This window comes from Trematomus bernacchii, unplaced genomic scaffold (assembly GCF_902827165.1).
Source record: "Trematomus bernacchii unplaced genomic scaffold, fTreBer1.1, whole genome shotgun sequence".
Taxonomy (NCBI): Eukaryota; Metazoa; Chordata; class Actinopteri; order Perciformes; family Nototheniidae; genus Trematomus; species Trematomus bernacchii.
This window is the reverse complement of record NW_022987739.1, coordinates 23,942,868-23,961,178: the sequence shown is the minus strand read 5'-3', so window position 1 is coordinate 23,961,178 and position 18,311 is coordinate 23,942,868. Positions and strand designations below refer to the sequence as shown.

Below are 18,311 nucleotides of genomic sequence, written 5' to 3'. Positions count from 1 at the left end.
ATCCACGAGCAGAGAGTTGAGATCAACGAGCAGAGAGTTGAGATCCACGAGCAGAGAGTTGAGATCCACGAGCAGAGAGTTGAGATCCACGAGCAGAGAGTTGAGATCCACGAGCAGGAGAGTTGAGATCCACGAGCAAGAGAGTTGAGATCCACGAGCAGAGAGTTGAGATCCACGAGCAGAGAGTTGAGATCCACGAGCAGAGAGTTGAGATCCACGAGCAGAGAGTTGAGATCCACGAGCAGAGAGTTGAGATCCACGAGCAGAGAGTTGAGATCCACGAGCAGAGAGTTGAGATCCACGAGCAGAGAGTTGAGATCCACAAGTGCATTTTTGGTCGACAAATACAAAATGGATTCACAAATGCCTGATCGAAAGTTGTTAATGTTAAAGAGATATTCACCGATCTTTTTTTTATTTGTGAAAATATTTAGCGTATTTGCAGATCCGTTTTACATTTACAAATTTATTTGTGAGTTTGCAAATCTTTGAAATGCATTTGTGGATGGTGTTTTACATTTACAAATCACATATTTACACACACATTATTTTTCTGTTCACACAAATAATGATGAGACAAATCTAAGCCCATGTTCTCCTCTTATATGAGAACACTTCATCAGATCCTCTTAAATGGATCTCTACCTGCTGCTCAGAGGCGCACGCGCACTCCTCAGGTGTTTATCGATCCTAAACGACGTGTCACTATCCAGTCAGTTATTGATCTATCTCTACCACTCACCTTGTTTGGAGAAGACCTCCTGTCTCACTTAAAGCGGTCATTAATGTCGGAGCATCTCAGCCTTCAGCTCCTCGTGACCTTACAGTAGATCTCTGCACGCGCTGCATTCATCCTCGCCCTCTCTCCTCTCTGAAGTCTTTGAGCTGCTTTGTCCCATCTTTTAATTCAGAGTCGCTGTTTCTGCGGTAATTTAGTGATCCTCAAACCTCTAAATATCCATGACTACACGTTGCTAGCGTTGATGATGTCATATGGTGTGATTTGATTGGTCAGAAGCTTCCCGTGACATGACCCTGACCCAGGCCCGGCTCCAGGATGAAATGACTGAGGGGGCTGTTAAAAAATCCGAGGGGGCGATTTCTTTTTCACAACAACGAAAAAAACGTAATGAATTGACACACCAAGCTTTTTTCCTTCTCACTGCTCTACAATCTCTTTGCTTCTTTATTGTTATTCCGGATTGACCCCTCTCGTTCTGTTGTTTCCCTCTGATCTTTAACAATAGATAGTACATTATTAGATGGCTGCACTTTGGTTAACAGACTAACATTGATTTCCTCCATTTATAAATTGACAGGCTCTGTAATTATACCATAACCTTTTCTCCTCTATCCCTTAACTCGTCTTCCTATCAGATTTACTAATTTACTTACTATCTACTCTATCTCAGGATTAAAGACACATTAATCTGGTTGATTTTTTATTTTCAGGATTGAATGTTCAAACCAAGGCCTAAAACCTGGCATTTCATAAGCAAGTGACTAATATATAAACCAAATGTAATATTGGATCAAATACTACACCAAATGGACAGACACAGATTAAACATAAAGTCCCCTGGTTTGTCTCTAGAGTCTAACTGCCATGAGAAAAATCAGATCAATGTTCCACAATCCGCCACTAGATGTCGCTCATTGTACCAATACGGTTTATAAAATACATCACATATTATTATTATAGTAAAAGGGCTCGCTTTGGCAAAAACCTGATCCATACAGGCAGCCCTAAATAAATCTAAACTAATTTAATATTCAATCCCACACTTGGCGATTGAGAACATACATTTGTAACTTACCTCGTTTAAAGCACTTTTGTTGTAATACTATGGATTTAGTTGACACAACTAGCCGAGTTTCTTTTGTCCAATATTTTGCGGGAAGGTACATTGAATTAGAAGAAGGAGAAGAAGAAGAAGAAGTAGTAGAAGAAGAAATACGCTAACGCTACAAAAGGCACAACACTGTTGCTCTGTTTTTACTGACATGTAACATTTTATTTCTTCTTGCTCTATGTTTTTTAACGCACATTCAAAAACGGGGAACATTTTCGGGAGTTTCAACCGGGTACCGGCCACCGAAAACGGGGACTTTGCCCGGAAAACGGGGACGTCTTGGTTACCCATCCGACTGTGTTTACAGCTAAGCACACACGCTAACATGTATTAAGACTACAAGCTCACTTGCCTGCCAACATATCTGATCCAAACATAGTAACGTGTTTTGGGGGAAATAATTATTTAAAGTTATTTAATAATTGTGACATTTATTTTATTTTTCGATTAATGATGCTCAAAGTGAGGGGGCAAAGAATACAACTGAGGGGCCAATGCCCCCTTTTGACCCCTCGTGGCGCCGGGCCCGCCCTGACCTATCCCAGGGGGGCAGGTCCCGGATAAAGGCCTCATCTGATTGGTCGATTCCTCTAAATGGTTTTAAAAAGTGAGACATTTGGGAAAAGTCAGAATTCCAAGTAAGAAATACAGAAAAGTGAGAAAAAGATTGAATTTTGAAAAAAATCTCGGAAAAAAAGTAATAATTTAGATAAATAAGTCTGAACTTAACTTAAAACAAAATAATAATAATTTAGAGAATAGTTCGAATTTTTCTGGAAAATATGAATGAAAAACCTGAATTTTGAGAAAAGACAGAATTTGATTACAAATGTTGTAAGAAAAAAGTCTGAATTTTTGTGTGTGTGTGTTACATTCCCTACTGGGTGAGGGGAACCAAAGGGAAGTAACTCAAATATAAAATGACCAGGCGAGAGAAAAAGGAGAGGAAGCCAATCTCTGAAGCCACCAGCAGGTCTTTTAATGGACAAACAGAAAAAGGGCTCACCAGCCAACTTTCAAAGTAAACTAAGGTACAAATATATACTGGAGCACATCTCCTAATAATTATCGAAACACAGGTCCCACACAGAGACATAGACACCATGCTGCACACATGCAGCCAGAGGAGAAGAGGAGTGACTGCAGCCTTCCTCAGCCGTCCTATATGGAGGCCCTGATTGGGGATTGGGAGCACCTGGGGAGAGAGGGAGAGAGAGAAAGACACACACACACACAAACACTACGGCACGTAACAGTGTGTGTGTGTGTGTTATTTTTTAATATACTACGTTTTGCCCTGTGGACCAACGTAGCTATTACACATTTTTTTGTGAGACTGGGTTGGCATTGCTGCTGGGTCTTCCAACACTTGGACACCAAATTATACACTTTTTTTTTGAGAGACCTTTAAACTGAGCTTAAATTGTCAACATCTGTTTTGTTGTGTTGATGTAGCTGTTGTGGAAGCCTTGTTCCGATAAAAAAAAAACAAGAGGGTAGTTATCACATAATTTTTACTTGAAACTCAATGTCCTGAGTAACGGCTGTCCCTGGCTGCGTTTCACTTCGGTTAAATGGATTCCTTGCGTCCCTCACTTGCGTCGTTTCCCTGCGACTAGTCCCTCCCACCAGGGAAGCATGGAGAGACGCTGTCACTACCCGATCTGTCCCCCTGCCCGATCTGTACTGCGCATGTGCGAGATGGTCCACCATATTGGACAACTACATACGGCAACTCTACTAGGACACTTGACACAGTGGCTTTTGGCAAAGCAGAAAAATAACCGAGAAAGATTATTGTTATTACAACGTGACTTCACTATTATTTAACAACTCTTTTTATTGGGTTCTTTTATTTGGGGTTAAATACATTGTCAGAATAAGTGAGACATGGATTTAACTTCTGTTAGACAGCTATCATACTGAATAAATATTTACTGTGAATGTATGCAAACATGTATGGCATATAGCTGTCTAACAGAAGTTAAATCCATTTCTCACTTATTCTGACAATGTACTTAACCCCAAATAAAAGAACCCAATAAAAAGAGTTGTTAAATAATAGTGAAGTCACGTTGTAATAATAACTCATCTCTCTCGGTTCTTTTTCTTCCTTGCCAAAAGCCACTGTGTCAAGTGTCCTAGTAGAGTTGCCGTATGTAGTTGTCCAATATGGCGGACCATCTCGCACATGCGCAGTACAGATCTGGCAGGGGGACAGATCGGGAAGTGACAGACGCAAGGGGTGTCTCTCAATCGCGAGTACGCTTGCTTGGTAGCACATGTCTGCCGAGCATCTTGCTTCAGAAGCGAGGCAAGAATACTTCCTGCCATTCGGAAAACAAAGAGTGGAACAGGCTAGCAAGTGTGCAGGTGTGCGTCATATGAGAGGCCCCGCCTTACATCTTCCGCCACAGATTTGGGGAAATTGGTCTGTGCGCAAAGCATTGTGGGGATTTTAAGACCGCGGAGTCTACTCATGTGCAGCCTCGATATTTCTCCAAACGGAGTACGCCGGGCTCGGTAGATTTCCAAGTATGCTGGAGATTGGAACAGTACTTCGGCGGCACTCGATGACGTAGTATGCTTGAAATAGTGGCTCTGCAGCAGCTTTACTCGCGATTGAGAAACACCCACGGGCTGCGTTTCACTGCGCCATCTTGAGTAGCGTCCCAATGGTATGGAGCTAATTTCCTGCCATAACTCCACAAACAAACTAAACAGGTTTTACAAATGCCTCATGATTCACTAACAAACACAATGTGGTTTGCAAATACAAAACACCATCTACACACTAATGCATTTAGTTTTGCAAAGAAAAAACGTATTTACCAAATAAACATACCATTTTTCTAATAAATCATGTTTCAGAGACAAATTCAGCATAGGTTTTACAAGTACACACATTTTTTTTACAACTACAACACTTCTTTTTACAAGTACAAAACTTGTTTTTACAACTACAACACTTTTTTTTACAAGTACAAAACTTTTTCTTCTCACGGCGGAATATTACTGCCAAAAGTCACGTGAGTGAGTCACGTGACTTTTGGCAGTAATATTCCGCCGTGGTTGTGCTTGTCACTACCCGATCGGTCCACCTGCCCGATCTGTCCGCCATATTGGACAACTACATACGGCAACTCTAATAGGACACTTGACACAGTGGCTTTTGGCAAAGCAGAAAAATAACTGATAGAGATTAGTTATTGTTATTACAATGTGACTTCACTATTATTTAACAACTCTTTTTATTGGGTTCTTTTATTTGGGGTTAAGTACATTGTCAGAATAAGTGAGACATGGATTTAACTTCTGTTAGACAGCTATATGCCATACATTTTTGCATACATTCAGGGTAAATATTTATTCAGTATGATAGCTGTCTAACAGAAGTTAAATCAATTTCTCACTTATTCTGACAATGTACTTAACCCCAAATAAAAGAACCCAATAAAAAGAGTTGTTAAATAATAGTGAAGTCACGTTGTAATAACAATAATCTCTCTCGGTTCTTTTTCTGCTTTGCCAAAAGCCACTGTGTCAAGTGTCCTAGTAGAGTTGCCGTATGTAGTTGTTCAATATGGCGGACCATCTCGCACATGCGCAGTACAGATCGGGCAGGTGGACCGATCGGGTAGTGACAAGCACAACCACGGCGGAATATTACTGCCAAAAGTCACGTGACTCACTCACGTGACTTTTGGCAGTAATATTCCGCCGTGAGAAGAAAAAGTTTTGTACTTGTAAAAAAAGTGTTGTAGTTGTAAAAACAAGTTTTGTACTTGTAAAAAGAAGTGTTGTAGTTGTAAAAAAAATGTGTGTACCTATGCTGAATTTGTCTCTGAAACATGATTTATTAGAAAAATGGTATGTGTTTATTTGATAGATACGTTTTTTCTTTGCAAAACTAAATGCATTAGTTTGTAGATGGTGTTTTGTATTTGCAAACCACATTGTGTTTGTTAGTGAATCATGTGGCATTTGTAAAACCTGTTTAGTTTGTTTGTGGAGTTATGGCAGGAAATTAGCTCCATAGCTGTTACTGGAATGGCTGTGACACACTAAATGGAACGGGACCATAATTCATTTATATCAATTTTAGCCGTATCTAAAGCTAAAGTGACATGTCAAAATATCTTCTGTGAAAAGGGGAAAACATTTTTGACTGATTCAAATAATACATTGTTAATATGAAATAGATATTTATTGTATATTTTTGTAGGTATTGGGTACCAGCATATTCCGTTGTTGTGGTTCACCAAGGTGCTTATTTTTGAATGTTTTTTAAATAGTTTTTTTATTTCTTTTTTTTAGCTAAAACTTCCATTTTATTGTGTGAACCTTTTTTGAAAAATGACAAATAATTTAACATTGTAACTGTATAAATGAATGTTATGTTCAAAAGCAAATTACGTTTTCACCATAGGACCTTAATCAACATTAACAGCGACGAAAGTGTTGGAGCTAATGTTAGCTTAACAGTTGTGGTTAGCAGTTTCCGGTTTGGTCTGAATCTGCTGATTTTCTTTGATAATGTACTGTTTAGCTTTAAAATTAGAACGTTTTTTGAAAGTGCTTAGTTTTGGCTTGACTGTTTTCAACATTGCAGCTGGCTCACAAACTACTCAGAACACAACAATATGTCAAACAAAAAGTATATTTTAGTTTACTTTTTAAATGTACAAAATTACTATACTTGAAATTGTGTGAAAGATTTGAAATTAAAACTAAAGTTGTACTTTATTTAGTGAAACTAAATAGTTTCGTAACTAATTGTCTTAACTCTAACTAAAGAAATAGAGGAAGTTATTACAGAATATGTCTTGTTTTTTATTTTTTTCATTGGTGATTAGAACAGGTGGCATTTTTTAGTCAGGTGGTAGTAGGCAGGGTCAACTGAGAACTGACACCACACTTTGGGGTGGGGGTTGGACTGACTCATTAGCCTGGCCTAGACAGTAGAGGTTTGCACTCATACAAGAAATACAGGCAACATCTACGCCAATGAAACACTTCGGTAGAGGAACTTGAGTTGCGGGCTTGCTGGCCATTTAGTTTTTCTTATGAGCCAGGATCAGCAGTGCACTGTAACAGGTGCTGCTGTTAATGCCAGTGGCGGCTGGCCAATAGAGGGCGATAGGGCGCCACCCTCCCTAAACCACACTCAAAAACATTATTATTAATAATAATAATAATACTAATAATAATAATAATAAATTATATAAATTGTCAATATTTGTGTGTTTAAATATGGAATGCACCCAGAAATACATGTAAAATATGATTTAAAAATAATTTGCGCAATATATATGACTTCCTACACCAGGGGTGTCCAAACTACAGCCCGGGGGCCAAATGCGGCCCACGGGCCATTTGGAATCGGCCCTCAGCAAATTCAAAAAGTATAATGAAATATGGCTCACAAATGAAACTTGTGTTTATCTTATATTGTACTTAAATATATATGAAAACATATATTACACAGTAGTATTCATGTCTTCATAAGCCCACTTTTCAAATAAATTCAATACATTCATGTTGAAAACATTTTCTAACAAATCTTAGTTGATGAAAAAAGCCCAATAACTTATTTACATTACAAGGTTGAAATACCCCCTTCCTATTTATAAGCAATCTGAGGCTTCTGTTTTAACGAATGAGCTGCCAACAAGATAAATGAAATCCTATAGAGAGCTGTGATGTATAGGCTGTTGTTTTTCTTAAAGCATATTCAAGTAACAAGCATAACTTATAACTTAACTTACATCCCGTCTAGTGAGTGGCCCAGCCCTTTGTATATTATTCTGTATGTGGCACTCAGTGAAAAAAGTTTGGACACCCCTGTCCTACACTGTATTACTGAAGTTCAGTTCTGGGGCGCTGGAGAAATCGCCCCACGGAGGCGGGTGTCTGTAGCAGGTTAGCCAATTGCTGATTAAAGATATGAACATATGTCATAAAATGTAGCCAATCAGCGTTCTCAAAACTAAAACGAGTAAGTAAGTAAGTAAGCAACTGCTACGCAGCTGGATGACGGCCACAGGATTGCGGTGAGGAAACACAATGAGGAGGTGAATAAACAGGCATATTTAATCCAAAATAATGACGTTTTGTGGGGCTTTTGAGTTGGCTTTGCGTGGGCATGACGAGACAGACTCTTCAGTCAACCCTGGCATTTTCAGGGGTTGGTGGATTTTGTTTCCTCCCTGGCCTGCACACTGTGCTGGAGGAGCACCTGAAGACCGCCACCGTTTTTAAAGGCACATCAAAGACGTACACCACATTGATTTTAAGAATGAGAATAATTATTATTTGTTACATCTTCAGCTTTTTGTATTACTGTAGATTATACCATTGTTCTGTAATATATATATATATATCATATATATATTTCCATACATATATATATACATATATGCATGCGGCTGGTGGAAGAAATTCCACCAGCCGCCACTGGTTAATGCTATAAAAGCACAAGATTCTGAGTTGTTCTGAGCTAAACTGTTACACGCAGATTCAATTCACACCTTATTAACACTGGGATCATCTTATGCATTCATGGGTTTCCATCATATGTAGGAATTTGGGTTAGGCTGAATACCTAACTTGCAGGTTCAGAACAAGATATAATGTACAACTCAGGCAACTCATATAGACCGCCCACCGGCTTTGACATAAACGTCACTAGCCTTTCCCATTTCTACTGTATTTAATGAGAGCGCATGGGAAACATTGAATGGGAGCAACAGGGCTGTTTATTATGTTAGTTGGAGGTGTGTTGGTGGTGTTGAGGGCTTCATTGATGGTCTGGTGTGTAGATTACACCAGCCAGGGGTGCTGTTTCAGTGAATCCAGGCTGAGTCGGCCTTCTGGGCTTTTATCCAGACAGCCCTGGAGGAAATCACGGCACTCTGTATACAGAAAAACAGGAATCATACTTTGATGCAAGACTATTAGTGTTTATCCAAGGTGGAACATTAATGTGTTCATCACATGAATGCACAAACAGCCTGTGATAATACTATACATATTGCAATAGGAGCTTTTTTCGAATTGGCGACTTAATGGCATTTTGGCCCTTAATTCAGCATCAACACTGGTAGTGCTTTTGACTTACCGTAAGAAAGACCCTTCCTAAGGTCAGGGATGACATTGATTATTTCATCACTAGTGTTGAAGGGGAGACAGGAATGGAGAATCACAAAGAGCACCACACCGATCTGCCAAACAGTTGTTGGTTCTGCCCTGTAGCTGCCACGCATGAACCACTCAGGGGTGGCGTATATATAGGTACCTACAATACACACAAATATGCAGAGACAAAATGAATGGTAAGGGACACAGTAAAGATGCTTTGTTGTTTCAGAGAAACAAGACCATAAGAAAGAGTACCTACCATTTTCACTATGGTAAGTTCCTTGTGAAACAAATGTCCCACAGCCAAAGTCTATGAGCCTCACACGAGGGACATCAGAGCCGGTCTCCATTAGAATGTTGTCCAGCTTGATGTCCCGGTGGAAAACGCCTTTTGAGTGAACCTCGATGACTGCATCCACCAGCTGTCTTGTTATAGTCTGAGGGAAATCAAAAGTCAAAATCAACTTTATTGTCAATCTTTCAGTTTGTGTGTACAGACAGAGAGATCGAAATGCCGAAATAGACAAACACATGGAGACTGTGTGACATCATGGTGGGCTTGGACACATACAGAAAGACAGAAACACAGCATCAGCTACTTACTTTAGCTTCATGCTCCTTTGGGGACAACTGCCTGGAGTTCAGGTAGTCTATCATATCCATGCAGGGGACTGGTCTCTCCAGGACCAGAATGAGTTCTAAGTCCATGTTATACCAGTCCAGCAGGGTGATAGCTGCACTGGACTCTCCTGCTGCTGGCCGGAGTTTAAGCAGCAGCACTACCTCCATCGGCACCATCAATATTTTCCCTTCCAGTTCCTTTTGATTTAAAAGGGGAAAAAAAGCAAATCATGTAACTTTCATGTACACATATACACAAATCTGCAGTTACAACAGTTAGTTACAATCGGAAGGTGTATAATGTGAAGACATATGCAATAAGAAATGTTACTCGATGAATTAAATTATGAACATACTGGTTTGTATTAAAACAAATAACTTACCACTGCTGTGTGCTTAATGCCGTGCTGGGAGATATGTTTTATGGCCACCTACGGGACAGAAACAGACATATGGTTAGCTTATACTGCATACAGAATGAATCTGAATTATGGATTCTGTTAGTGTGTGTGAGAGATCTTACAGGCAGATTGTCCTCTTTACGGTAGCCAGCATAGACTGAGCCGTAGCCTCCTGTACCAAGCAGATCTTCTTCTTGGTACTTTGCATGGAAGTCAGCTGCAGAAACAAAACACAAACACTTCGATGATACTTTGTTCAGGATGTGATTAAACTAATCCCTAAAACAAACCTGCATTGATTGAAATGTAATCATATTTACAATAAGCTGTCCAAATGTAACAGTTTCAAATATGCAGTGGGGTTTATTTGTAAATCATTTTGTATAATCACACAAATTCTGTGTTTTATATTAAGTAATTCTGTGTTCTTCATTTTATTGAATGTTCAATACCTGACAAGGTCGAAGATCAGAGGGCGGAACCTCTGAAGTGTGGTCGCTGTGCTCAGGAGATTATTGTTGTGAGGACTCCCCCCCCCCCCCCCCCCTATATATTGAAGGCTTCTCAATTCTCTAATTTTCCCTCCTCGTCTCCCCTCCTCGACTCCTATCCTCGTGTCTTAGTCCCGCCCACAGGAGATGCGAGCGGAGGAGTCGAGGAGGGGAGCCGAGGAGAGAGGAGGGGATGCAGCAGGCATTTAGAGAAATGAGAACTCCTCTCCTCTGAGCGGTCATTTTAAAGAGACATCCATTAATGATGACAGGAGGCACAGCAGCTGTCCGATGGACAGATGTGTTCATGACGACTTATATATTTACTTTGATTCATTGACAGTGCGGTATAATGAGACAATAACAGGCTACAGATGCAGACATATATACACACATATATTTATATATACAATTTCAGAATCAAACAAGTATGAGAGCACTCTCATAATAACGTAACACAATCAGAGACTGGATATACCCCCCCCCCCCTCTCTGGTCGCTGAAATGGGGAATTGAAATTACGGGCCAAAAGTTTTATTTACAAGTATTAAAAGTAAGCATAGTACACCAAACCAACTGAGACCTGTCTGGCTGCCACATCTACGCACTGTACAACACGCACCTACACACTGTACAACACACACCTACACGCTGTACAACATGCACCTACAGCTCCTAAAGCATATCATATATATCAGGATACAGCTGTTGTGTATTTTATTATGTGAAGCACTAAATGGTTTTAGAAAAATATCGACTTTGTTTGTAGATATCTACTAAACTAAAGCAAATAAAGAGAGTAGGCCTGTTATACTGAGTGATATATATTATACACACTGCTCTGCTTTCTGCACGGACCTCACAGCTGTTCTCACTGTAAACATCGCGTCGCGATGAAAGCAGTTAATAAAATAATATCCAGGGGATGCATGCAGAGCTGTCATTGGCTGAGATAAGTCCGGCCGTGCGTCACGACTCTTTGAAACATCTCTGTTGCCGGAAATACATCCGCGGAGGAGCCGTGGAGGACCGTGGAGGACCCATCAGTGCATCCTCGGTTATAGCTCCTCCAGAGAGCCTCCTCGATGCTCGATGCTCGGTCCTCAATGTGCATTTAGAAAAATGAGATGCCCTTCAACATGGCGCGCTGAAATCCATTTCCGGGTCACTACCGGAGGACCGAGGAGTCGAGGAGTCGAGGAGTCGAGGAGTCGAGGAGGGGAAATTAGAGAATTGAGAAGCCTTCATTGTGTCCCTCACGTTTCCTCTTCCCTTTTTGTAAATGTTCCACGTGAGAGGAGTCACTGTGAGGGAAACCTAATGTAAAACTGATCATTATATCTGTTGTCAGATTGTCACTCATAAAACGGAGATCGTCAAAACTGTATGCTGGCTCGGGTCAACCATGAACAACGCAAAACACAACGCAGAGACCGCTTAACGACACCGGTTACACAAACACAACAAAATCCACCTACCATTTCTCCCTACAGATATATACAAGAGTAAAGTAATCTGAATGTGCTGATGGAAAGCAGACTTCTTTGATATTGAGCCTTTAATTTACAGCCTTTACTGTATTATCTTACCAATGCTATCACGGCAGGCAGCGCTGACTGAGGAGGACGTATTGTCACTGGAGGAGGTCTTGCTGAGGGTCTTTCTGCTCCTCTTTGTGTATCTCTGTGACTCCTCAGAATTCCTCTTTCCCCTCTTCCTGTCTTTAGCATCAGAGGTGATGCTGATGCTGGCAGGTGTGGATGCACCAGCAACCTCAGTGGAGGAGGACGAGCCTCTGAAGGTCTGAGCCTGTTCCTCAGACGGAGGGGTCGGCTGCCTCTTTTTAGTGGACCTCCTCTTGCGCTTTTTCCTTTTCTTTTTGCCAACACTCACAGCTCCACCACTTTGTCCCGAGAGACTCTGGGTTTCTCCTGAAAAAAGCCAAGAAACATGAGCATGTTTGCGGTGTGAAGAGTTTATAATGAAAGGTGTGAACTGGTATCCAACTTAAATCAAACAAATGCATCTTCAAACCACTAATACTTCTGTTTTCAATAATTGATATACTTCATCAAGACAGTAAGTTCAGCAGAAGTCTGACTTTTGATAACTTTGCTCTCTTATCACTCAATTTGACATATGGCCACTGGGTTGAAGCAGAATAGGCTCTTACTGAGGTTTAACTGTATTTCTTCTTTTAGTTTCATCATAGTTTTTCTAAATATACTAAAATGTTTGTATAATTCCCATTTGATCTAACCTGTGCTGTGAGGTGTGCCAGTGTACTCTTGGGCACATGTTGCAACGGGGGCCCTTGATGAAGGCCCACTGGATCTGTGCCTGCGGCCCCTGGAGGGACTTGGACTTGCTCTGCTCCTCTCCTTGGTTATTTTAAGACCCTCCTCAGAGTCTCTGTTTGAGGCCTTGGTGGCGTCAGTGTTGCGCCATACTGGCACCAAAAGAGATCATTTTGATTACTGCATGTTCTGTGTGTAATCTACTTTATTATCTGCTGTTTGAGTGACTTCGGGAAAGGTAGGTTAGTTTGGATTTAGTCTAGTGGGTAGAAGGGGGTATCATGCACCCCCCTGAAATATACTTCTAATCAGCTTTTCTAGATTGGAAAAATGGTGTAGAAAACGATTAGCTATGTTAAAAAGTTGGCAAATTGTCCCACGTATATTTTTTTCCCAAATTAGTGTTTATTTACCCTAAAAATCGAGTTTCACTCTTTTTACAACTTTCACTATATCTCAGCCATTATTGCAGATAACTGAACAAATAAGGTATCCAGATCCATGTTTTGAGGGTCAAGGAACACAATAAAACTATTCTTAAAGTGATCACATGTGTCTGTGGCATGCTATTATGCTAATTAGTGCCGCCATTACAAGAAAATAGCATTTTAGTCTTGTACCAAGAACGGTGTATTTTGCACCGACACAGAAATATACTTATAATCAGTGTTTCCTAAGTGGAAAAAGTATGTAGAAAATGATGAGCTATGTTAAAATGTTGTCTGGATGTCCCACATGTATTTTTTTATGCAAATTAGTGTCACCATTACCAAAAACGGAATTTTCACATTTTTCACTCTATCTCAGCCAATATTGCAGATAAATGAACAAATAATGTGTCTAGACCCATGTTTTGATGGTCAAAGATCACAATAAAACTATTCCCAAAGTGATCACATGTATCTGTGGCATGCTAGTATACAGCGCTGGCAGTAGTGAAAATTCCCGCCTTTTTTTCCCGCCAAAAACAAACAAGTAGCTGACTTGGCTACACACACACATTCAACCTTCAAACAAACAAGGTAAGTAGCTAACTCAACTAGACTCATGTGTTTTGTATGTTTTATATAGGTTTCTAGCTTAATTGTTGTTAACACATCATTTTGCAGCCCAAAGTAGGCTACACACTAGAACATGTGTTAGTGTTATTCTGCCCTGCAGAGGCTAACTGCAGTAAAATATGGTAAACTATTAGCTAGCTAACGTTAGCTAACTAACTAACAGTGACGTGAATGAGGGATAGCTAATGGTGTAGCTTGTTGAATAAAGCTATTAGCTAGGTAGTGCTAGGTAGCTAGCTAGCTGTACAGCTAGCTAGGCTTAATGAACTCCTAAGCTAGCTAATGTTAATTAAAAAAAAAGGCAGTAATTGTAATGCAAAACTGCAGGGCAGTATTCTTAACCCGTTAAGCCCGATTGCCCCCGGTACCACAGCGTCCCAGGGCTTGTTACAATGTAACAACCTATTAACGTTGCATACCCACTTAACGGGAAGAAACTAAGCTAACAGATGATAATAACCATTTTAACCTAAACGAAACACAATTCCAACACCAAGCGTCTAAATCAGCACTTAACAAACGCTAACGCCACATTAGCACATGACTGGCGATTTTTCTACTTCATGCTATCTGCATAAATGACATATCATATGAAAGCTGAGATTCATCAGATTCCATTGGTATAAGTCTCATCACTGTACGACAAAACTCACTGAATTAGCAGCCAGGAAAGAGGGTTTCCATCATTAAGGGGTAGTTTTCACTATAAATAGTGAAATAGGTTATAGGTTATAGGTTTTTTTAGGCGGAGATTAGAATATTTTATTTTTACTATGTTTAATCTGAATTTATTCTGACACAGCAAGATCTATATTGATTCTGACACTTCTACAGCCAACTCACAGGTGTATCATTGCTTTGATAAAAAATATTATTCATATACCCCTTATAGTTGTGAAGATATAATCATTCATTCTGGGCATGTCATTTTTCGAGCCTGAGGCCTGGGCTTAACAGGTTAAACTGTGGAACATGATGGCTGCTCTCAGAACATCTGTTATAATTTTCAAAAGTTCTGATTGTATAACAGATTGTCTTTAGGCGCTTTCACACCGGATTAATTTTCCCACAATAGTTCCGATATAGTTCCGAAAAGTTGCGTTATAAAAAAAACTATATTGGGATGCTCACGCGCCGCAAAATGGGTGGTTCTGGATATGCAGAGATTCTGTTTGAGGCACAACTAGTGACAAGTGGATCCCTCAAGAAGAAGAAGAAGAAGACACACTTTATTAATCCCTTACAGGGAAATGTCTTTCCCCACTCTGTTGTGTTAACACACATTACACACACAGGGGAGGATATACATGCACAAACACAGAGGATATACATGCACACACATAACCACATGCAGATAGGAGAGGTGGCAGAGCAGAGAGGCTGCCAGGTACCCGGCGTCAAAGGTGTTTTAAGTGGAAAGGCATACGCAAAGTCCCTCTTTTGCCTCAAAACTGTGTGCGAATCAATGGAGAGGCTGTTGATGGAGCGGTTCATTGAGGAGGAAAGCGTCCTTATCACTGACCCTGCTGCACTTCTCAACATGACCCAGTCTTGCAATCGAGAGCACCTCGATGAAGCCCTCAAAGACCGCTCAACTCTAACCCTCATCGAGAAGTATCACGCCTATGAGGAGAAGGTGCTCAAGGGTCACCTGGGAAAGACAGCTGCCTTATGGATGTCATTTATTAACCACTGTCATTTTGTCTTCATGCTACTCCACTCCGTTAAGACCAACAACATCCAGTTGTTTCACAAATGCAATGGAGAGATGGCAAATATCTTCTTTGCATTTGATGGACACAACTACTCAAGGTTTGTGCTATTTACATGACAATTTACCAAATTTGCATTATGAGACAAGCTTTGAAAATAAATGTTTCTATGTGTAATCTGTGCCTTTCCTTATCTGCAGATATCTGACTTGGCCGGAGGTCTATCTGACAAACCTGGAGAACACACACCCAGGGGCCAAAGACCTGCTTTCTAAGGGTGCAATTGCGGTGGCCCGCTCAATGATACCGGGGGCACTTAGTGCAGTCGACAAGACCATGGAGGAAACGTTCATGCGCTTTGCCAAATCATCAGGTACATTATGATTTTTACCCAGACATTGAACAGATATACAGACATTGTATCAAGATTATTATATTATATAATACAATTGTATACTGCTCTCACAAAACCACATTTTATTTGATGATTTCTGAATTAAAATGCATGTAACTTATTGTGTGGGAGCAGTAGATCACATATTTGTTTCATACTTTTAAGGTGGCTTCACTGGAATATACAGCCAGTTTGGGGCATACCAGAGGTGGTGTCGAACAACCTCCACACGGGCACAGTTTTATCAAAAGACCCTTGAGATGGTGGACCTCATCAAAGACCCAGACTGCCCAAGGGCGGGGAAACATCGGGAGCTGGAGAAGGCAGAGGTCAAAAAGGGTGAGGAGGCCATTCAGCGAACCATCGTGACAATTAGGAACTTTAGGAACCTCTTCACCATCTCAGACAAGGACAGGCTCTACTCCCTGGCTTCTGGTGCTCCTGTCCTCATGGAGGTCGAGATGGACGTGCTACAAGCAGAAACTGTGGACAAGGCTGCTAAAGCTGAGTTCATCAAACGGCTACAGAGCAGAGAGCCAGCTAGCTTCTTTGACCCAATCAAAAAGAAGAAGCTCAAGACCATGGAAGCTTGTAACAAAAAGGTCACCCTCACATCCTCACAGGGAAAGGTAATGAGATGTTCCAATACCTGAGGTCTACTGTATTATTGAAATTCATTTAATAACCTTTATTTTTTATTGTTGTGACCCCATATTTGTTAATGATACACTATCAATATCATTCCAGGTCATCCAGTATCAGGAGCAAAGCAATCTTGCTTTCCTGCTCCTTGTCAAGTCACAACGTGCAGAGGACCCATTGGACTTGGAGGAACTCATGAAATATCCCCTAATGCCTGTGCCCCCTAGCCTTGGGACACCAGATGGGTTTTTCTCCAAGACTAATAAAGCGGCTCTTCTGCACTACATTCTGGAGGACACCACCCCAAAGGATCTGCCATACCCTAAGGATGCCCTGTTCATCCAGGATGGCATGGCTCTGCTCCATGTCCTCACCAACCTTCCCCCAACATGTGGGGAGATATGCCTACAAGTGCTTGATCAGATGGTGGCCAAAAAGCACTTTTTGTTCTCGACTGACAGTTACCATCCAGGATCTATCAAAGCACAGGAGAGGTTGAGACGTGGCAGTTCAGAGAAGATCATTTTGGCTGGACCAGCAACCAGGAAGCCATATGACTTCAAGATGTTTCTCACAAATGATGACAACAAAAAGCAACTCTGCCAGCTCCTGCTGCGAGTATGGAGTGATCAACAGGCAGCTTCAAGGCTGGAGAGAACAGAAATGGCAGTGCTGATCGTGGAAGGGAGAGCCCATCAACTTCTCTCCTCAAACGGCAAGGTAAATTGAAAGCCCATATTAAAAGTGATTGATGGTTAAATTATACTCTAAGTGATTATCTGTGATTTGTGTCTAGTCTCTGTCATTGTTGATCAAAGTGCAATATCCCATTGTGTATCAGGTTGAGGTACGTGAGCTCCCCACAATCTACAGCAACCAGGAAGAGACTGATACAAGGGTGGTACTCTACCTTCATCATGCTGCTGCCCTTGGGTACAAGAATGCTGTAGTCAGAACACCTGACACAGATATCTTTGTGATTCTTCTTTACCACGGTCATGCCATCAGGCTGACTATATACCTGGATACGGGGTCAGGGAAACATAGACAACTTCTCAACCTCTCTGAGCTCGCAGAATTCCCTGGGAGAAGACTACTGTGCCACACTTCTTGGATTCCATGTGTTCAGCGGAGAAGACTGCACCATGCCTTCAAAGGGAAGGGGAAGGTGGGGCCCTTGAAAAAGCTGGAGAAGAACCCAAAGTTTCACAGGGCGTTCAGTCAACTCGGTGACAACTGGAATGTCAAGCCTGAGGTGCTGAAGCAGTTGGAGCAATTCACCTGTCTGATATATGGAGAGAGTCGTGAGTCTTCAGTGGACGTAGTCCGTGCCAAGTTGCTGCGCAAAATGGTGGGGCAGGACGATAAACTCACTGCCAAGTCTAAGGTTGACCTGGCTCGCCTTCCTCCATGCTATGATGCTCTGAAGCCGCACGTCCAACGTGTGAACCATCGCGTCGCCCTGTACAAGCGAGCTGATGAATCAATTTTAGAAAAACCAAACCCCTATGATGAGGAGCAGGGATGGATGAGGACTGATGGAGTGTTGAGACCGGTGTGGTCCTGTGGTCCTGTCCTGCCAACCTCCCTGGTTGATCTCCTGGACACGACAGAGCGTGAACAGGAAGACGAGGAGGAAGAGGAAGAGGAATTTGACTCTGATGATAGCATTGAAAACGATGATTGAGTATTAATCAGA

The 18,311-nt window shown here is 41.2% G+C and overlaps 1 protein-coding gene and 1 pseudogene across 1 annotated transcript; both read right to left on the bottom strand.

Moving 5' to 3' along the window:
• LOC117495161 overlaps positions 1–18,311 on the bottom strand; it is a 527,883-nt pseudogene that overhangs the window by 146,079 nt on the left and 363,493 nt on the right.
• On the bottom strand, positions 8,676–14,778 carry LOC117495183 (serine/threonine-protein kinase pim-2-like). The gene is made up of 9 exons (XM_034146303.1): positions 14,748–14,778; positions 12,767–12,955; positions 12,096–12,437; positions 10,138–10,232; positions 9,998–10,045; positions 9,597–9,812; positions 9,253–9,430; positions 8,974–9,150; positions 8,676–8,767 (listed from the first exon to the last, which is right to left on the bottom strand). Exons 1-9 carry the CDS (start codon positions 14,776–14,778, stop codon positions 8,676–8,678), a joined length of 1,368 nt encoding a protein of 455 aa, XP_034002194.1.

Excerpts from the sequence above, each read along its gene's own strand:
- LOC117495183 (XM_034146303.1), bottom strand. The coding sequence starts at position 14,778 with ATGAATGATTATATCTTCACAACTATAAGGG. Across the intron at positions 12,956-14,747 it reads TATCTTCACAACTATAAGGG|TATGGCGCAACACTGACGCC; the intron begins GTATATGAATAA and ends TTTTGGTGCCAG. Across the intron at positions 8,768-8,973 it reads TAGGAAGGGTCTTTCTTACG|AGTGCCGTGATTTCCTCCAG; the intron begins GTAAGTCAAAAG and ends TTCTGTATACAG.